This window comes from Condylostylus longicornis, unplaced genomic scaffold (assembly GCF_029603195.1).
Source record: "Condylostylus longicornis isolate FDR11 unplaced genomic scaffold, ASM2960319v2 ptg000055l, whole genome shotgun sequence".
Lineage (NCBI taxonomy): Eukaryota > Metazoa > Arthropoda > Insecta > Diptera > Dolichopodidae > Condylostylus > Condylostylus longicornis.
In genome coordinates, this window is record NW_026578024.1 from 9,768,436 (window position 1) to 9,792,297 (window position 23,862).

General features: G+C 21.1%; 1 protein-coding gene across 4 annotated transcripts in view; it reads left to right on the top strand.

The window, feature by feature from the left end:
• Nucleotides 1-526: 526 nt before the first annotated feature.
• LOC129612112 (homeobox protein homothorax) overlaps nt 527-23,862 on the top strand; it is a 437,826-nt gene continuing 414,490 nt past the window's right edge. Inside the window, exon 1 of one of the 4 annotated variants that reach the window (XM_055525634.1) lies at nt 527-1,511. In XM_055525634.1, the coding sequence (XP_055381609.1) occupies nt 1,497-1,511 (15 nt within the window). In that variant the 5' untranslated portion in view covers nt 527-1,496. The remainder of the gene's footprint in view (nt 1,512-23,862) is intronic. The other 3 variants (XM_055525635.1, XM_055525636.1, XM_055525637.1) reach the window with 3 other exon arrangements.

The window sequence follows — 23,862 nt, forward strand, 5'->3', positions numbered from 1 at the left end:
AAATAAAATAAATATAATAAAATTAAAATAAAATTATATATAAAATGGAATATGTATAACATAACAGAAATTATTTGTATATTAAAATTAATCGCGCCAAATATTAACAATCGTTATTATTTTCGGGCTAAACAAAAACTCTAACAATTTTTTTCATTTTTCTGATTATATTATTAATTAGTATACTTAATTATATATATATATACTTATATACAAAAAAAAAAGTTATAACTTTTATTTAAAATTAAAATTAAGTAAATTTTTTTTTTTTTTTTTGAAGAACATATATACATTATATATATAAGAAAACAAATACATAAAATATATATAAATAACTTGAAACTCAAGTGAAATGAAGTATACTAAAAAAAAATTTTTATAAAAATGAATATAAACCTTTGATATTAAAATTAAATGAAACATATAAAACTAAATTATATATATATATATATATACAGAAATGTATAAAAGAAAAATATAATTACAAATGTATACTTAAATTTGAAAAATAAATAATGTTCTACGCGGTCTTTAAACACCACTCTATATAACAATTATTTTTATTAAATAAAATTACTTACAATTATAAAAAGAAAATAATTTAAATATTATACGTTCGGTTCTCGCGATCGGTTCGGTAAATATAACACATATTTAAATATTTTTAATTGTAACAAATATTTAAATGAATTAAAAAAACATAATATAAGTAATTAAAAATAAAAATACTGTGCACTAAATTAAAATTGTTTTTTTTTTTTTTTAATTTTTAAAACTATTGCATCAATATACCATAGAATATAAGTTATAAAACAAGAAGAGAGAAATATAATATAACAAGAAAAAAAAATATTATTATTTAATAAAATATTGTATAGTAATGTGCCTGAAACAATTTCATTTAAATAAAGAAAAGAATTCATTTGCAAAAAAGAAGAAAAAAATAATAAAGTAAATAAAGAAAAAAATATAAAATTCACAAAAAAATTTATTTATAAATATTAAGTATTTAAAAAATATACATATACATACACATATATTTTCAAAAATTAAAAATATATTTTCAATGAAAAAAGGGAAAAATTTTCAAATTTTAATTAATTTATAATGGAATAGTAAAAAAGTGAAATTGAAGAAAGAAAAAAGGAAAAATTTACAAGAATTTTTTAAATAAAAGCAAACAAGAATAATTTGTTTTTTTTCCAAAATATTTTTTCAAAAGTTATTTTCTATACACACAAAGAAAATCTGTTTTTAAAATTTTGATTACAAGAAAAAATTAAATAAAAAGGAAAATATAGAAAAAAAATATTAACAAAAATTAAAAGAAAAGAGAGAAAATTAAAAAGTTTAACTGTAAAAATAAAATTTTATTTTCATTTTAAATTTTTTTTTTTGTTGGTTTTGATTTTGTGAGTCTTTAGTTTTTTTGTCCACTTTTTTGTTTTATTGCAAAAGTGGCACAAGTCGGGCTTGATACCGCTCCTAGAGCATTAATGGCTCAACCTAGGGTAAGTAATTTTTTGTTTCTATTCATAACTGTTTACTTAGTATGTAAGATAGTTTTTTTTTTAATAAGTATGTAGGCAAGATTAGTAATCAATGAGGAAATTTTGATTTTTATTGCACAAATATAAAAAATTTTCGGGGTATTAAGCGACGGGAATTGTGTTATCAAAAAAAAATTATAAGTTAGAAATTTGTTATAATGAAGTTGAAAATATTTCTTTTCGTTGCAATTAAAATTAATATCGAGCGTAAAATATTTGTTTAATAAGTAACCAAGTACGTGTAACTGCTTGATTACTTAGTTATTTCATAATATATGAGTTATTAAATTAATGATGTTCGCATTTAAGCAGGTATACTACTATTTAGTTTGTTGTAGTTTAAATGTTTAAATGAATATAGAATTAAATATTGTAAAGAAAGTAGAAAACTAAGGAACCCTCTTTGATTAAAAGTACCTAGTTGGTTTATATGTGATTCGCTATGTTTTAATTCTTTGAAATTCCTAAAAAAAAAAAAATTTAAAAGTTGTTGTTTGGAAAGAATTTTTGAAATATTGAAGCAATATAACTGAGAGATATTGAGACTTGATAACTTTTCTTTTAAAATACCTATTTTTATTTGAATGTGAAACTTGCAAAGAGTAAGTAATATTATAAATGTGTTACAATCAATGCAAACTTAATCTTTAATCGTACGAGTTAATTAGATAGTAAAGTACTTGTTTTTTTTATCAAAGTTTTAATTTAATAAATTTTTTAAGCATTCTGCACATTCTGCATATTCTTAGGTTCTTTTAAATATTAAAATTCAATAAAAAAGAATAGGCACCGGTACCCATTATATCTGTGAGTTTTTGGGTGTTTTTTCCCGAAACTGTTCTGATATTATTAATAAATTAAACAACTTAAATTTAAGAAATAAGTAGGTAACCAAATAATTGCTTAATACATTGGTTGCTTAAGAGTTGGTCGTGTAACTGCTGCCTCCTTATTTAATTTAAATTAATTTCATTCTTTTCTATTAAAAATTTTTCTACATTTCATTTATAAAATTAATATAAAAGATTCTTAGATCTATTCTACAAGTATATTTTTAGGAAGTAAAAAAATTTTTTCGGAAAATAATGACTATAAGTAATATGTTTGAATTGACTAAGAGAATATTAGAAGTTTGTGGTGGTATAATTTATTACGAAAGAGTTAATTAAGAGGTCTTTCAGTTATAATAGAATAAGAGAGCTATTAGTGAATTAAGAAGTACAATGTTCTTAAAGTTTAAAATATAATATTTTGACCCAATTGGCGAACATTTATTAACTAGCAAAGCTAAGTTATTTTTAGTTTTACATCATTTACTTACTTAGTTTATAGTAAGTATTTGTAGTAAAAAGGAACTATAAATATGTCAGTAATTTTTCATTATTTAACAGTTTTTAATTTGATTTTCATAAGATCTTTTTGAACTGTGATGTAAATTTAACGGGTACGTCTAGATAACCTCTCTAATAAGAATAATTAAAATGTGTTACATAATAAAATTTTATAAATTTTGATTGATTGATTAAGTAAAAACTACATTTAAATATTTAGGTACCAAGATTATTTAAGCATAAGAAAATTACAAAACAAAGAAAAAATCGAAACTATTATGATAAGAAAAAAAATTAATCTAATCTTCGAAGTAAACTTAAAGCGATTAAGAGGGAATATACAAAACTAATGAAAAATTATTTGTTTGCTCTATGTCTTAGGTTTATAAATTTTAACTTTAGAAAGGTTAAAAGATTTCAATTACTTTACTTGCATTCAAACGTTTAAAATTAATTCTTTTTTAATTAAATGATTAACTACTTACAATTTTATTGGAAATATCATCCTATAAATTTATTAAATTTCAACATATGTAGCAAGTATGAAGTTCTTATTTTCTTTTGTTAGTAGCTATAAGTACACTAATAAGTAATCGTAAGATCTGGTAAAACCGCTTGTAGAAGAACAAAATAGTCAAAATCCGATTTTGGCGCTGTATACTTATTGGACTAGAAATAAAATACGAGTATATAAATGCATTATTTACAATAAAATTAATTTTACTTTTAACACAACTTATTATTTATTTTCTTACCTCAATTTTCCAGATCTTTAAATAAATTAGTATTAACATTGCTTACATGTGTTTAACTAATAAGTTGAAACAAAAATTGTGTCTTAATGTTCTAATTACTTGTGTTTAACTAATAAATGTGTTTAACTAATAAGTGTGAACTTTAATTTTTTTACTCCCTGAATGCCAATAAAATTATAAGGTTTGAATTTAAACTCTTTCTCAGTGAAGTGACCGCAAATTATTTTTTTATATAATAAATGTACTTTTATGATTTTTAAGGGTACTATTCCATATTATTATTTGATTACTAACTACTTATGTCAAATTCAATCCTTTCGAGCCTAAATTGATACCAATAGTAATAACTTTTTAAGTTTCTAAATACCCTTTTTGCCCGCTGTACTTATAATAGAAAACTCATGTATTTTACAATTATAAGTTTGCTACAACATTATTTGCATTATACCTTTTACTATAAGTACTTATTAAGTAAATGATAAACCTTGTGTCTCGAAAAATATACGTATATGTCCGTTAGTAAGTAGTTTTATGTGATTTTTAGGTAGCCAACTTTATTTTTTTTTTTTTCGAAATATAGACATACCCAGTGAATAAATTCAGTAATTATAATTCTCATACTAAAATGTATTTGAGTACTTACTTATAAGTGTTTTGGCGAAATATCAAATTTCGTATTTAACCCTTTAATGCGGTAAATATTACTCATATCTTTCTATATAAAATTACATAAAAAATAAAGCAAATTTGCAGATATTTTAGATTTAGAACATTATGTTTAAAACTAAATATGAAATTTTTGAATGAAACAAGCTACGAACAGGTTATGTGAGAGAAATAAAATGGCCAACATAATTACTTGAATTGCTACTTCTTACTCTTTTTCTACCCAGTTTCAAATTTTAACTCAATTACACAATTTTTGTTTACAACTTAAATTCTATTCTATTTATTTATAATTATTGCAATTTAATTCATAATTCAAAAATTTTCATTTGAAATTTAATATTCATTAAAGTAATTTAATTGGAAAAAAAAAATTACTTTTATTTTAAAATTTAATTAAATTGTTTTTCTATTTTTTCCCCATTTTTCTATTTTTACATTTTGTTCACATCAATGCTGTAAAAAATTCTACTAATCGTAAACATTTTTAAATTAAAAAACATAACTACCTTTTTATTATATGCAACCATATTTATATTTGTAATTTAAATTTAAATTACAAAAAAGAAAAGAAAAAAAGGACGTATGAAATTAAAAAATCAAATTATAAAATAGGCACCTTTAATTATTTTCTCTTGCAAAAATTCATAATTTAGTTTGGCATGTCCCCCTTTTGTTTTTTTATTCATGTGGTCGCGAAAATTATATATTTTTTTTATAACTGGTATTTTTTTTTCACATACTATTTGTTTTTCTATTTTTTTATTTTATAAATTTTTTTTTCTCTTAATTTCTTGTTGTTTTTTAATTTACTGATTAAAATGGTGTGCCAAACTAATAAAAAACATGGCCACAAAATTTTCCACCCGCAAATTTTTATGTAATTAAATTTTTCAATTTCGAACCAAAAAAAAAAAAACTAGTAACTAACATTCGTACGTATACAAAATGTATATAAGAGTGTATGTACGCACAAATGTGCTCATCATCCATAACTGTGTTTTAGTGTATATATGAGAGTAGGTGCCTATGTATTTTATAGAAATTATGCATTTTTTTTCCAATTTCATATAAATTATTTGTTTTTTTTTTTTTTCGGTTTACCTTTTTTGGTGGTTTCTATTTTGTTTGGATTTTTTTTTTTTTTTTGCTTTTTCACTTACCATTATTGTTTAATTTTTTTGTTTTTCTCTGAATTAAAATTTAATTTTAGTAAAAAAAAATAAAAAAATATCAAAAAATTTAAATAATTATGAGAAAATTTTAATTTAATTTGATGTTTCTGTTTTTTTTTTTAAATTTTGATTTTTTTTTTATTTGAAAGCTTATTTTGTTGAATTTTAACGTTATAGTCGGAGTTAAAGGTGACAAAAACCTTACCGTGACAATGATTTTTTTTTGTTATATTTGTCTTATTTTATTAAAATTTAATGCAATGCTTGACCATATTTTTTCGGTTTCTATGTTCGAGATGTGACAAGACTGGAAAAACAAAAAAATTAATTTGACAGTAAATGCTTTAAAAATGGTTACTTATTATTTTTTTCACTTTACTTTAGTTTCTTTTTTTTTTATAATTTTAAAATAATTTACTTGAATTCATTGGTATTTTTTTTTTCTTTCAAATGTCTTTAAGCCTTGATTTTGTGATTACATACAAAAATTTTCATAATTTTATACTTAATGTGTTCATATTCCCATACAATGTTCAAAATGGGGTTATTCAATAAGACGGTCAACGAATTATTTTCAGACACAATTTATTTTCTATATAAAAAAATTTAAAACATTTGAATATTAAATTATATTTGAGAGTAAAAAAAAATTAAAAGTGTTGAAATTTTTGTTTTTAAAATTAATTTTTTTGAGAGCATGTGAACTTCGGTTTATTTTTCAGTTCAAATTCGAATAATAGTAATAATAGGTACAAATTCTTTTACATTTGTTGAATTAGACATGGTTTGTTGAATTAGACATTCAATTAAGTACTTATTTATTTATTGAGCGGGCCAGATTTTAATTTACTTACTTACTTAATACAATTTTCTCTTTTTTTTTTTAAAGTCTGTACGTAGTTCTATTAAATATTTTTTTAAATAGAGCCAACGCTAAACAGATGAAAATTTCCCTTCAGAATCATTACTTGTTCTCCTCTCCGTTGATTTGTTAAAAATTGAGAATACATAAGTAAGTACTTAAGTACCTAAAGTAATTGACAAAATAAAAATGAAATAAATTCAACACTCAAGAATTTCCGATTCACATTACGAATAAAGTTTGACAAAATTTTACAATTACTTATAATTACGAGTATTTCCTATTTTATATTTTTGAAATCATTTGCTTTACTTAAGTATTCAGAGATTGCTTTACTTTATTTAAGACTTTTCCGCGCAAGTAATTTGATGTTTCATATTTCAACAAATAAGAATCTAAAATTGCAATAATTTAAATTTTGATAATTTTCTGCCACGAATTTTTTACATAAACTGAGATTTTTAGGCAAAAACTTTGACGATTTTCAGCTGGGAACCACAGTATTTTTTAAAGCAAACAAGCTCATAAATTCTCATTTACTTAAAATTAGAGAACTATTTTTGTCGGCCCTATACACTTAAAAAAAAACTCACAATTACTTTTAAGTTTCATGCAAATTTGCACCCCAGATCAATTTAACAATTACTTATTTTCTCTTTAAATAATTCGAATATTTTCATACACTACTAGCTAGCAATTTTCAAATTAAATTTTAAAGAATTTTTACCAAAATATTTCAAATATTAAAATAAAAATTTAATTTTATATTTACTTTATTCAATTTTTGAATTTAGTTCCCGTTACTTATACGAATTAAAGATCCCAAGGCTTAAAATTGTGGACAAAAGAATTTATTTTGCATTTTTAAAAAAATTTTTCCAAATACAAAAAGTGAAGCAAAAAAAACAAAAAGGATTCTAAATAAAAAACATCAACTTACTCATAAGCTTTCATATTATGAATAAAGGATATGAGTGAATGTTTAAAAAACAGCAAAAGTTCCAAAAAAATTAAAAGTAAATAACGGTTTTAGTACCATTTTCTATTTATACGTAAACTATTTTTTTTTTTTTAAAACATTGAAAATACCAGTAATGCACATATTGCAGGACAATCGAAACAGCAAAAAAAATTTTTTGTTATATTTGCATACATTGAGGATTGTATAAAACATATTTTGCGTATATAAGCGAGATGCAGCGGGCATATTTTCTCTATTCAAATAAAAAACCTTATACACAAATGAATGGTACATGAATTTTACATACTCACATTCCTACATATATACTCGCATACAATTATGTAATGCATTGTATGCTAAAAATTTAACATTTTTTTTCCGCTATAAATGCAATTTTTTTTTTTGTTTTATTGCAAATTTTTTTACATTTTTATAATTTACACGAAATAAAAGTAAAAAAAAAAAAAATTGAACAGGAAAAACAAAAAAAAAAGGAGCCAAAATAACTGAAAACTTTCAATCATAGATTACGCAAAAAAGGATATTCACACTGACTCGCAGACAATACAAAAAAAAAAACGAACCAAACGAAAGTGGGGACAAATAGGCTTCATGAACGAAAAACCAAAATACAAAACAAAAAAATGAAAATAACCACAAAATTTTCACATTTTTAACCACAATCAAATTAGTTTGTATGAAATGATAAAATTAATAAAAAAAAAAAAAATTACAAAAAGCAAAAAAAAAAATGTGAAATTTTTGTATAAACGTAAATAAAATGATTCCTTTTTTTTCTGGTTTTAATTTAAAATATGTAGAAAAAAAAAGTTGAAATTTTTAATTGAACAAAAAATTGTAAGCCACAATATACCAGAAACAAATACAAAAAAAAATATTTAATATTAAAATTTAATGAAAATTAAAAAAAGGAATACAAAAAAAAAAAATACTAATGGAATGAAATTGATGAGCATGAGATAAAAATTATTGTTTTTAGGTCTATGATTTTCCATTCAAATTCCATATTAAGTAATTGTACAATAAAATTGCACTTATGTACACTTTATGCTCATATGATTTGAGATCAATAATTTTGATATCATAAATAATAATAATAAAGATCTTCTTCAAAAATTTTTCAGCAAAATGTCCTTTAGCACCGTTTAGTAGACACTTATCCAAGCCAAGTTTAACAAAATATTTAAAATTTAATATAAATAAGAAGAAAATTAAAAATTATTTGTTACATACGCTACCTTTTGTTAAATACGCTACCTAATTATGTATACTTACTTAGTAAGTTTGTTAAAAATTTAGTATTTAGCCACTTATACTAGTAGTTTTTACATATAAGTGATAGGCAAGCATATATATACCTAATTAAAGTTATTCTAGTGACTGCTTAGGTCGGTATATCTGTTATTTTCAATGCAGGTTAACGCACAAACAGAATACATACAAAACAGAAATATCAGATAAACAGAAAACAGAAGATTTTCAGATAAACAGAAAATTCAGATTTTTTTTATATGTATGTGTCCGTATTGAATTCACAATCAATTAGTAAGTTCTTAATTGCATAAAATCTTGTTAACTAATTTGAAAACTGCATCTCTTCTCCTCAAGTCTTAACATTTAACAAAATTTCTATTTTATATCAATAAATAGTGTAATTTAAAATTTTTTTGTATTGGTCCTTATGCCAACACACATTAGAATTTAAAATTACCAGTGATGGAAAATAAACTGTAAATAGTTAAATTGTTTAAAAATGTAAAGTGTAATAGTTACACACTTAACATTAAAATTAAAGTGCGATTTTATAGGTAAATGAAAAAATATGGTGTTTAATAAATCCCGTGTTATTTAATAATTTGATTTTTCAATATTTTTTAGTATATATCTAATACGCGTAAGAATAAAACTTTATTTCATAAATATTAAATACAATAAGAACTAAATAATTAGTATTTAAATTTCCTTCCTATTTTCAAATTGATCATAGTACTTACTAAGTTCCTAAATACTAAATATACAAACTCAATTAAATTCCATGTAAAATTAAAAAATTAAATTTAACAAAAATTCCATTATTAGTAAAAATAAAATTTAATATGAATTGCATTCTGGGATAATCTGTATTAACATACTAAGTAATGTATTTAAATTAGATAATCTAATGGGTTCTCCAAACTCATTGCATTATTTTGGAGGTACTTAACTCGCAAATTGCCTTTGGGTTTTTCTGCCATAACTTAGTGCATAGCGTCGCCTAAAGAGCGTCATATATAATAGTGCCACTCCGTTTACTAAAAACATAGGACTGCCTAATTTAAAAATAACTACTTAACAGCTTTAGCTTTAAATAACAAATTAGTAAGTCTACTTTAGTAGTAAGTTTTTTTTTAAAAATTCTCATTTAATAATATCATCCCATTAATTATTATTAAAATAATTATTTCAAATTCAAAATTGTACTCAAAATTATCAAAATTACGTATTAGATTACGAATTAAAATAAACGTGTGCATACTTACTCAAAATACTTAATTATTGAATTTTCCTCATTACTTATACAATAAAAATTTCCAGAATAGCTTTATACTTATATTTTTTTTAATTAAAATAATCTTTAAATTTCATTAATATTTTTTTTCCTATATTTTTTACTGAAATCCTATATTTTTTTTCATAAAGTATGAAATTCAATTTCGTTTTCTAATTATATTATTTAAATTATTTGTTTTTCATTATTAATTTTAATAAGAAATAATAATTTAAATAATTTTTTGTAATTTCAAAGAAATTAGTTATTCCTGCATAGAAATCATTAAAATGAAAAAACGGAAAAGTTACAACTTTCAATATTAAATTAAAAAGAGAAAAACAAAATGATACTCGTAAAAGAAAAAAGTAATCATAATTACTTGTAGTATTTTATATTATATATACTTATATACATATATATATTTTCAATTAATACAGGATATTTTATTAAATATAATAATTATATAGAAAATTACATATTGAATATCGATTAATTTAATTCGTAAGTTTTTGTATTACTAGCAACAACAACAATAATAATAATTAATAATAATTTTCAAATCTAAATCGGTTCGCAATTCATTTCAATATTCTACTTTTTTTTTCTAACTATTCTAACTTATTTAGTTATGCAAGTAAATTCCGTAAATATGGAATTTACTATACAATTATAAATATACACAAACACATATTATTGTATGATAAAATAGAATAAAATGCTATTAATAATTATTATTATTATTATCATTATCATTACAATTTTAGTTGACAATAAAATAATATTATAAAAGTAGGTATACCAACACAAACTAACATTTTATGCCATATTCCATAGTAATAATAATATAAATTTCATGAATGTATCGCAACATTTTCAATATTTTTGTTAAGCAACATTTTTATTTTCATTGAACATAATTTTAAAGTATTGCAAAATGTTGATAAAATTTCTTATATAAAGAATCCAATTTGTGGTATGTTGGAATGAAAAATTGAAATGCCGCCGGCTACATTTTTTGGAAAAATGCTTTCAATTAATTTTTTTTGTTTATTATACTTTGTTATACTTTGTATATACATATGAATTTGGTTTAGTATAAAGAAAAATTTCGTATTCCCGTCGCAATATTTACTGTTGATAAAAATAAGAGAAGATGACAAAATATTTTTGCTTTTTCTCTTTTTATGTTTTTTTTTTAATTAATTTTTTGATCTTTTTCTGCTGTTATAGTAGTAAATGTTGCAACAAATTGAAATAATTAAATTAAAATTAAATAAAGCGTCAATGAATGAATTTTATAATTATATTATGAGCGTATATGTGTACTTTTGAATAAATTACGTACGTGTATATATAAAGGTGTACAGTTTGTTGGTATAAATTTTTTAATATTTCTTAAATATGAAAGTTATTTATTAAAGAAAATTATTTTGAGAAAATATGAAAATTATAATTGTGTATTGAAGAAATTATAAAATTAAAATGCAAAAATGTTTGTAGGTGCATTAATTAATTTAAATTGTATTCTAAAGTAGGTAGGTACACCATGTCATTTTATTAGAAATATTGACATTTTCTTGGTGTTTTAGGGGACAATTTTTGAATAACTTAACTACATATAAATATATTTTGATATATATAAAAATAAAACAGTCGCATACAAGTATATTTTTTGTGTACATAATCTTAATTTAACCAGAAAATTGTGTTTGTTTTGTCTATACGCGCGATTTTATTACTTAAAAATTTATAACATAAAATATAAATTAAATTTTTATGAGCAAACAACTTCATAATTTATATGTATGTACATATATATAAAAATAATTTAAAATTATATTGTTATTAAATTATTTACTTAATACATTTGTACATTTATTTTAATATTAATAAATACTTAAGTAGTTAAATATATATATGTATGTAATTTTTTCAAAAATATTCAATGAAATATAAGGTTAAAATTTCCATTAAATTATATTAGTATATGTAACCAATTGTTTAAAAAAAAATAAGAGTTGATGGGGCAATTAGGACATTTTTATATTTAAGTAGCTAGTATATTTTTTATTTAATATTTTCGGTACGCACAATTATATGACTTTGGATTAGGTCCAGATATTTTTATTATTTTATTAAGTAAGTGAATATATGCAAATTTTATTGATATTTTGTTCTTTTGGTAAGATACAAAGTATATTCATTAATTTTATCCATATAGTATATTTGTAGGTTTTAATTGTGTTATGAAAAATTGCTTTTGAAAAATTTTAACATGAAATATTTTTTATGTGGGGCACAACAAGCGATCGTTTTCCCGATTTTTTGAATAATTTAGATATTTAGAATAATTTAGAAAAATAATTTAGTTTAAAAATTAAACCTCTAATTCATTGTATTAGTCGGAGGCGAACACTGATGAGTTTATATTCGAATTAACAAACAATTAGCACACTTCCAAGTTTATAATATGAAAATTCCATCATGTTAAGAGAAAAGTCATGATTTAATTTAACACCTTCAATAACTTGAATTAAAAATTATAATAACGTACTTAAGGTCTTCATTTTGTTTCTTTTATTAAAAAAACATGTAGAATATAAAAATTCTTTGAAAGCCTCCGAATTCACTTCAAAATTTTTCTAATAACATTTATCATAAAAAATAATACGCAAAAAAATATTTTGACAGAAATTTTTCATAAAAAAAAAAGAAAATTCTCAATTTCATTGAAATTCTGAAAATTTCTTACAAAGTATACGAAAATTATTTATTTTTAAAAATAAATGACTTATTTTTTTAATAAAAAATTTATTTATAAGTTAATTTCTATTTTTTTTTTTTTGATGTGTCTTTGATTTTAAATTGAAAAAAATATATATATAAGTAAGTAGGTATATATAAAAATAAAAAATTATTCGCGATCTGGTCAAAAACAAATTTTTTTTCTCTTTTTTTTTTTTTGAAAATTAGAAATTTTCCTTGTCCATAGTTAATTAGGATTTGTACAAATTAATATGTTTCTAAAAGAAAATTAAACGGACGGATTAAAATTTATTTAAAAAAAAAAGAGAAAAAAAAACTGTAAAGAAATTTTTTCTTTTTTAATTTTAAAATATTTTTTTTTTTAAGAAACACGTTCCAAATTAGAGTTGCGAAATCAAATAAAAATCGCAAAACTAACTCGTGTTTATTTTCCGCAATAATTAATTTTCTTATAATACTATTATACTTATGTATAATAATTTTATTTTTGTATAAATTTCAGTTTTGAAAATATTTAAATTAGAAAATAAAAAATAAAATTTAATTTCTAATAAATTAATGAAGTGCTGATTACTTATTTAGATCTATAAATCAAATAAATCTTCATAATTTGCTATTAAAGAGTAAGACAATAAAAATTACAATAAAATCTCAAATGCGCCTAACAAAATTCGAACAGTATTATTGGTACCTTCATTTGTTCTAAAAAAATTTTGGCAAATGAGACGAACCAGATAGAATATTATCCGTGTAGAATAACAATATACTTATGTTTGTGCAAACATGAACATTAAATTCATGACTTCTTAAATTATTTAAGTACGGGCATTTCAATCTGTTATATAATAAGTGTAATGTAAGAATTTAATGAATTTCAAAACGAGAGAGAACAAATAGAAATTGGTGATTTTAAATTTTGTATTTTCGCATTAAAAAATTATAATTGCCATAGTTTCCTTAAAAGTTCCTAGAAAAATTCTTAATATTTTATAACAACATTCCAGTAAATAATAAATTTATGGAACAAATTTCTCAATTTTAACTAGCTGTTGTATGGCACCGAATTTAATTTATTTTGAATTTCTTATAACGACTTACTTACAGTTTACCAAATGAAAAAAATTACATTTCACCTTTTTGGTCATTTCTGGTGTTTTTTCTTTATAAGGATTTAAAATAATAAACTGCTGAAGGAATTGCATACTCAATAAGAAAATCATTTTTCTCTACTAATTCATTTAAAATGTAAAATTTCTAAACTATTAATTCCACTATATTCAAAGAAATTCCAGTAAGTGTAGCAAATCAAGAAATTGTTTCCTTTTAGTAACAAGAAAATTTTACATACTTATCTGCTAACTAAATTTACAATTGATTCGAAATATTTTTTTTCATTGTATGTACTTGAAATTACTTCATACTTAGGAACGCTACTCTAATTCTTCATTTCTCGAAATCAATTTTATTAAATTGTTCCTAAAAAAACTTACATACTAAATCTAAATTTTTGACATACATATTTTCAAAAATGTTACAAATCACTTTTTTTTTTTTTTTTGTAAATGTTTTTGTCAAATTTTCATGATTTTGATTACTAAGTACTTTGGACACAATATTTAAATATTTTATAAAAATCAAAAAAAAAATAAGAGAAAAAATTTACGCATTTTTTTATTTTCTTTTTAATTTTAACATTAAAATAATTTATATTTTTTTATTTAAATAAACGTAAATTATTTATTATATATGTAGACCAACATATACATATATTAAATATATGTACATATATTGTATATTTTACATAAATATGTACATACATACATATTAAAGCAATTATATGCATATTTAAATTGTTTAAATTTTCTAAAAAAGAAAAATTGAACGAAAAATTTTTCCAACTTCTTAAATTTTTTCCTAACATTATAAATTTATAATATGTCAAGTGTTGACAACTATTTGACGTCACTACGACACTCTCATGATAAAGTTTTTTTTTTTTGAATTTTGAATTTTGTATTTTGTATTTTATAAATTTAATATTTGTACACAAAATAATTCGTCAAAAACATTGATATATATATATATGTATATATGTATATATATATAAACTAATTGTACAAACATATACATAACATATACAAAACATATATACGAATAATATGAATAAAAAAATTATGTATGTTTTTTTACTTTTCTTATTCAACATTAATTTCAAGGTGTATATATTTTTAATTTAGAGAATTTATAAAAAAAATATACTAATATATTAAAAAAATAAATTTTTTCTTAAATTTGAAAAAAAAAAAATTTTTTTTTCTGTGTATCATTTTATTTAAAGAAAATTTTTTCTTGAAAAGTATGTATGTTTTGGTTTTTCAAATTTTTTACAAATATTTCTTTTTTTTATGAAATTGTCAAGTAATTTGATTTTATTTATATATTATGCAAAAAAAAAATAAAAAGAAAGCAAGAAGAATATTTTTGTCTAATATTAAATTTATTACGAATATAAAATATTATTAGCAAGTCAAAATATAACGAGGCTATAATTTATTTAAGATATAAAACTACCATAGATGAAGAAGAAGTGGAGAGCAGGAGGGATCGAATTATAATTTAATTAAAATTTTGTAAGATTTAAATTATGACATACTTAATTAAATTATTATATATGTATTTAAATTTTAATATGTGCAAGAGATTCTTACCTGATTTGCAGAAAATGTAGAAGATTTGCAAAACAAAATTGAACTAAAATAAGTGCTTATTTTGTGCTTAAGTGTATTTACTGGAGTATTTTGCTTACTTACTCAAATATATAAGATCAAATAATAATTTTCGATAAAACTGTCATGGTTTTCAGTATTGTATTTTAAAAATTTTCAATTTTAATTTGATAACTTGTAAGTATGCATTTTATAAAATTTTGGGCAAAATTCCAAGTTCCGTAACGCAAACCTTTAATTAATTAGGTAGAAAATTATATATAATTCTATTCAATTAAGTGTATAACTCTTTACTAACAATCATTACATGCTTTCTATGTATACAATAAAAATTCATCTCGTTTCTGTATTTGAAATTTAATCCATAAAGTATGGAATTTTTTTGTTTTGTTAATTAAAAAAGTAAATGATAAGTTCATATAGCAGTCAAGTAATTCAGCAAATTTAGTCAAGTAATTCTGTTTTTACGATGTTGTTGGCCGAAAATATAAGTTTTTACCGAAACATATATATACACAATTTTCTACCTTCAAAAATTCTAAATACTTACAAATTTCAGTTAGAATTTAAATATTTACCTACATAAATTCTATAAAATTGAATTTTATTTAAGCTTTAATTGAATTTAAGCTCTTAATGATTTTCTTTTAGTTCAAAATGTAAAATTTAATGCTTAGGCGTTTAGATATCTTGCAGATTTAATAAAATACAAAATTTCATTATAATTAAATTTCAGAAAGTATGGAAAATTTGGAAAAATTGTTAAAAAGTAAACTAAAATTTTTAATCTAAAAATGTGTACAATTACATAAAATTCAAAAATTAGTAACTCAAACTAGTAACTTGTATATAAACTGATTATAAGAGAATAATGGAAATGAAAATAACTGAATAAGTATAAGTTTTAACATCCAAGTGTTGAATTTATTACAATTTAAAATACGTATTATAAGATTTTTGGCACAACAAGCACAGATAGAAAAAGTTAATTGCGTGTCTTATATTCCTGGTGAACTAAAAAATTTCATTTCAATTGATTTTTATGTTCTGAAAGCATATTTTAAAAGACTTGCATATATTTTATTGATTATTTCATTGACTTTTGCAATTTGTATAACAGTTTTAAGCATATTAAAACTGTTATACATTTGTATAACAGTTTTAATTAATTTTTTTAACATACTTTTTTAAATTATACAAAAGTAAAAAGTTTATTTTAATAGAAACAACTAAAAAAATAAAATAAAATAAAGTAAAAATTCATATTAATTATTTGTACCATGTTTTAAATTAGAAAAATATTTATTTTTTTAGAATAAATTAATGCTGGTGGTATCGCCGTCGGCTGAATATAACTGTATACTATGTACAAGTAATAGCTACGTTATGTAGAGTTAGTAGCTCTTTTATATTTTTGCAAGTATATCTTGAATTTGTATTTTAATATTTCGTTGCTCTTTTTTTCAAAAAAAAAAAAAACAAAAGAATATCATTTCTTTTGTTTTTAATTTGAGTAGACAATGTAATATTTTTACAAAAAGCAAAAAAACAAAATGAAGAAACAAAGCAAAAAGAATGAATTTGTCATAGCAACAATTCATTATAATTTATATATATATATATGTATATATACATATATAAAAATGTAACTACTTTTACATACCGTTATTGTACATGAGAATGCATAATATTGTACACATTACATATAGCGCATTTATATACTCTATATATTAGTAATGTAAAACATTTTCAGTTATTGCTTATCATCATCATACAAATATGCAACATATACATTTACATACATACATACATATATAATATTTTGTCTAAAATCCTAAAAAAATGTCTAAGCCATATCATTACAATCATAAATAAAATAATGGTTTTTTTTTACATGTAAATCTAAATGTGTATGTAAATCTACAAAATATAAAAATTTAAAGAGGGCTTTTTAATATTAAATTTTAGATTTTGAGTATTTCGTGCAAAATTATTTAAATTTTTTTTTTCAGTTCTTTTTGTATTAGAATAGAAATAATATTTTAATAATTTAATATTTTAATAAAAATTTTTGTAAGTATAGTATGTTCTCTAATATAAAACATAAGTTAAATTATCATATTAGATATTTAGATAATAAAAATGGGAGTACATATAATAAGTATAATATATAAAAAATACATACATATACTCTAATACATTATGTATATTCCGTTCCCTATGACAAATAATGTATTAAAAAATTATAAATATACATGATCGTATTCATAAATTAAAGTAGGAATTTATAAAAGAAACGCGTTTTGTTCTCAACACAATATGCAACATATTTACGTAAGGACCGTAGTATATCACTATATAAGAAAATAATTTTATATATTTTATGCATAAATGTTATATTTTATGTGTGTTGTATAGTTATTTAAAAATTTCGGAAGTTTTTAATATCGTTTTCACATTCTTATTATTTTGTCATGTTTAATATTAAAAAAAAAAAAATAATAATTTTTCCTTTTTATAGAAAATTTTCATTATTAAAGTAAATTTTAAACGCTTATATGAAAATTTTGGGTTATTTTTTTTCTTTTTAAATATTTTGAAGGCTGAAAAGAACTTCCCCATTATTTCGAAAAGCTTAAATCATATGCATGAATGTATGTACTAAAATATATAAGTACGTGTGTATTGTACTAAAGTAAATAAATACAAGTAGGTATAGAAAACTAAAAAAAAAAATTGTTAAAAAAAACAGAACCAAAAATGTTATGGAAAAATTAAGAAAAATGAAAATTTTTCTACCACCTACTGTTCGGTTCGTAGAATATTTTTCCTTTTTCATTGTTCTCCATACAAAATTTTTTTTTTCCTCTTTGTATTTTTTTTTTTTTATGTAGAGTTCTGTGCGTTTTTCTTTTTTTTTTGAAGTTCTCATTCCTTTCATTTTGTAACTTATTACTTATATTTTTTTTTTTCATAATTATTTCTACAAAATATAATATGTAAATATGTATGTAATACATGTATTTGTTGTAAATATTTAAAATGTATACATATATGAATATTATGTATGTAAATAAGTAAGTATTAATAATAAAAAAAAAAGTAAATTCTTTTGTTAAATATTTTTGTTTTTTCACCATAGCGATACCCCATTATTATGTATACATATACATTATGTACATGGGAGACGAACCCCCCACATTATTGCTAAAGAAAAAATGCAAAATAAATTTATACTTAAATCTAACTAAGTATATGTACGTATGTACAGTTTATTTAAATATAAGTATGCATTTTTATGTATGGTATAAGTACCAAACATATTACAATTTAAATAATATTTACATAATTATAATATGAGTATAAGGCTATATGTGTATAACTGTATGTAATAATTACACATCAGGACGTATTTACTAATATTTTTACTTATATTTTATATATACATTTGTTATGTATATAACATAAGTATTTTTAAATAAATTTCTCCATTGTCTGTAAAATGTCCTGTTAAATGACATTATTTTATATATATATACTTTATGTGCTATATAAGTATATATATACTTAGTTAATAACATGCACAAAAATGAATGAATGAAAAAGGAAAAAAATTACAATTTTCATTAAATAATTTCTCTCCCTTTAATTTCTCTCCTTACTCTTTGTTATTTTTTATAAGTAATATTTAAATTTTTTTTTCGGGGTAACTCGTATACAATTTTGAATTTTTTAAAGAAAAATATTTATAAAAAAAAATTTTCAATAATTTTTATGATTTTTCTAATATTATGCAATTTTGTGTTGTATAAAAGTCATGTTTATCACCATATACAACACCATGTACTTAAGTATATGCACTATATTTTTCAATATGTATTACTTAGTACATAACATAAATTTTTCCAGATAATAGACCCGATATTAAATGAATATTTGTTCAAAATTGAAAATTTTATTTAAATACACAATTTTTGTATGACATACAAAATTTACATTTTTTATGTCATACAAAATTTTTTATACTCAATGACTTTCTGTTGCTATACTCGTATGTGTCAAATAAAATTAGGTGCCAATGTAGTAAGAACACCCAGAAATCAAATTAAGAGTTTGATAAAACTTTCATTTCAATTTAAGATTTGTTTTTTTTTTTTCTAAAATGGTAATTTCCGCTCAAATCCTTGACATAATAAAAATTATGAAAGAATTTAGTATCTACAAAATAAAATATTTAAATTATGCAAGAGTATTACAATTTTAATTGATTGAATAGCTTAAATTAGAAAGTGTTAGATTCAATTTCAATAAATAAGATCTAGGTGTCTAATAGAACGAATTCCGTTTCTCAGTCTCTAATAGAATGAAAACGAATTTTTAACGAATTTTTATTGAAATTTTTGTATGGGTTTGAAAAGATAAGGTAAGCGCCGCATAAACCATGGATAGATGCAGGCCGTCGACATAGATTTTGTAGTCATAATAAATTTAAAACAAAAATTTTTAATTATTTTATATGATTACAGCTTCCCTTAAAGGTTTAAGATATAAAATTTTTCAAATTAAGTATAAAATATTAAAAATTGAGGACATTCGTTTTAAAATGAATATACTATAATGTTAAATGTTGTAAGAATTGAGTGAGAGTTGGTATAATTTGACTACTTATACATGTAATAATATTATTTTTTACTTTTTAAGGACTTCATATTTAATTGTTATAACAATGATTCATATAAGTACTTATAGTCAAAATTATTTGAATACCCGCACAACGTAATAAAATTTTCTTCAACAACCTTAAAAATCTTGACTTATTATTAATCTTTGTACTTTGTTCTTAAATCCTAAACAATTTCATAAAATATTAAATAAATTATTACAACAATTTTAGTTTTATGTTTTTTTTTCTACTCCTGATTATGGTGTTACAATTAACATAAAAACCTCGAAAACTTTCACACTTAATATACAAAAAAAAAAGTACTTTTACTTTTACTTCCAATTCAAAAAAAAAATAGAAAAATTAATACAACTAGCTACTAAACTATTAAACTAAATATAAAATGAACACACATACAATACACTTATTTTATACTATAATGGCTCCTTTGACCTACAAAACAAAAAAACATTAAAAACCTTTAAAAAATAATAGACTTTATTATATTAAATTTATTATTCAAATTTTGTTGCTAAAAAAAAATGTAATAAAAAACCTTATACAAGGAACTTTAAGCTCGCCATCTATTTTAAAAACTTAAAACCAACAAGCACTCATATTATTTGCTGCTACGGCTGCCTATATACATAAAAAGTATGTAGGTACATACAAAAGTGTAAACACACATTTATTTTACATATTCATTTTACAAATTCTATACTTATTATTATGTACTTGAATGCTATTAAAATTAAACGATGTTATTACACATTATACCTTTTATACACAATCATATAACAGTTTTATATATTAATATTAAAATATGAATATATATACATATAAAAGAATCTATATATGAGTATGTAAATTTTGTGTGATTCAAATTATCAAAATGCTAAAATGCATTCTATAGTTTATGGTTATTCCTTTTTTTCACAGCTGTTATACTTACGTATACAGTATATAATAGTAATTTTTGTTTTATACTATAACCTTTTATACATACTTATTTATGTCAATTATTAGAAAATTTTAAACTAGTTATAATATTTATGTACATATTAACCTCTAAAATTAAAAATAATAAAATAAAAACTAAAATAACAAACGAAACAAAAAATATATAAGAATAAATTTTGCCTTAAATCGATAAATAAAGGATAAGGGAATATAAAAATTAATTTTTATATAATAATTGTATTCATTATACATGTAGGTATGTAAGTTGTATGTTTTATACAACTAATATAAAAATAGTTATAGAGTGAAAAAATGTTTTAGATTATGGTTGAGGTATTTGTGTTTTGAACAAATTGATATTTTGTTTGCGTTAAAATTTAATGAAATTAGTGAAAATTATTTTGTATAACATTAGAAAATCATTAAATTTTTAAACACTAATATTTATGTATAAGTATTCAAAATACTTAAAGCTTGTAAGTTAAACAACTTACACAAACGTGTCGCCTAGACAGAAGTGATATTTTATGGACAATATTAAACTAAACGAACAAGAAGGGAGAACTCTATTCAAAAAGTATGACACTTAATTCTAATAGATAAATTTACGAAATATTCTCAAAATCAAATTATAACATATTTCTCTAGTTATGCCATCAAAGTCTTGAATCTTACACAAAATTTTTTGGAATTGGTAAATTTCAGAAGAACTACGCCTCTATTTTTGCGACGACTATTTTTTAAAAATAACTTTTAATAATAAATTCCACAACTTTATTCAATTTCGGTGCGATTGTGACTCAAGTATTTCTTGAAAAACTTTGAAAAAAAATTTTCATTCTTATTTTGTGTATCGAAGAGTTTGAAACAGATAGCTCCTATACTCATTCTCATTGTTGCTATAAATCGCTTTCCATTAAGTATATACATATATACAAATGTATACTTATATTTCTAATAACATAAAATATTCTTACATGTACACCCAAACTATGCACAATATTAATTCTTATCGCATCAAAATTTATGTAAATACATGTAAATATATATATATATATAAATGCAAAATGCATATAATTACATCCATTTTAAATATTTTATAGTCTTTCGATATATAATACATATCCTTATATATACGTATTTTATATTAAAAGTGTGTACTTCCATAAATATATTTTGTTATTAAAACAAAATAAATATGATTAGTTTTTATGTGTACACAATACATATACATGCATTTTTATACTTAAAATAGCCTTATACATATATATATATACGAGTAACATAAATGTTATATAAATAAGAGTGAAACCATCAAAAAGTAAATAAACCTGCCAACAAAGTCACCCACAGTATTAAAATATATTATTATTACCTACACAATAAATCTATAATATATATAAAAACAAATGATGCTAGAAAACCTACTCAACTTCAATGTATAATAATTTTTGGAACACCTAAAATGCAAAAACCTCAAAACTATCTAAATAATTTACATAACATTTATATATATATATATATATATATATATATATATATATATATATATATATATATATATATATATATGTATATATATATATATATTTTAGATATTGGAATTTAGATTTTAGAAACTTCGTACACCTACATAATGGTAGCACTTGTATATATATCTTCTATCGAGTCTCTAATATCATTTTCAACAATGACAAAATAAATAAGGACACAAAAAAATGGGAATTTATTTTGCGATACCAAAATTTATGAAAATTCATTGTTTACGTCAAAAAATAATTTTTTTTTTATCTTTTTATTATTTTGATTCCATTTTAACTTTTTGATGATAAAAATTTGTAATAAACCATAAAAAAAAACTAAAAAAAAAAAAGAAAAAAAAAATTCAGGTTGTTATCATTAAAATTTCAGGAATCCATTTTAAGTCCTCTAAATATATAAAACACAGGAACATCAACACAAACTCGGTTATAATAATGATATACGAGTACTACTCATAGTTCACTAAATAGATATATATATATGTATATAAGTATACAAACACATGCACCTACACAATATAAATTCGTAAAATAAAATTTGTTATATTAGAAATGCATCCTTGTTGCAAATCTCATAAAAATTTTTATCTTCTATTTATCTAAATATTGTTTAACATTGTTAAAATTGCAAGGATATATAAGCAACTTGTATACTCTATAGTCTTATATCTGTACAATATCCACTATTTAAAACAAATTTCTAAAATAACTTAGGTGTTTTAGTTATTTTGTTGGACATATAAACTTGCATAACAATTTGATGTTCATTTTGTATACCTTTTTGTTACCTAGTTATTTTGTTGTTCTTATATGTTATTCTCATTTATATTTTGTCCTTTTTTTTTTTTATTATTACTGACAGTTTACTGTGTTTTTTGCACATAATTTTAACATAATATCAAAATTCTAAATGACTAGTAGAGTGAAACAGTCTGTCATTTTGTATTAAAATTTATCTATTATACAAGTATGGAAATATATATATATAGAATTGCATTAAAGCGGTTACCGTTTACCCGCTTTTATAACTATCATTTTGCAAAAAACAAAATTTATACACTAATCTGAATTTTGTTTTGTTAACTTACCGTAAATATACTGTTATAGTTTAAAACCATGAAAATGCGTTTTGCCTTTATGTACTTATATGATGTGGACATTGTCTCTTACGTATATACATGAGAAGCGCCTTGCTGCATATAAAAATATGGGTAAAAATATGGGTAGATATTCAATACTATTATTTTTGGTATACTGAAATCCAACAAAAATTTTTTTTGTTCAACAAATTTTCAAAATTTAATACATATATATTTACACAATATTTATATAAGTATGTACATACATACATATAA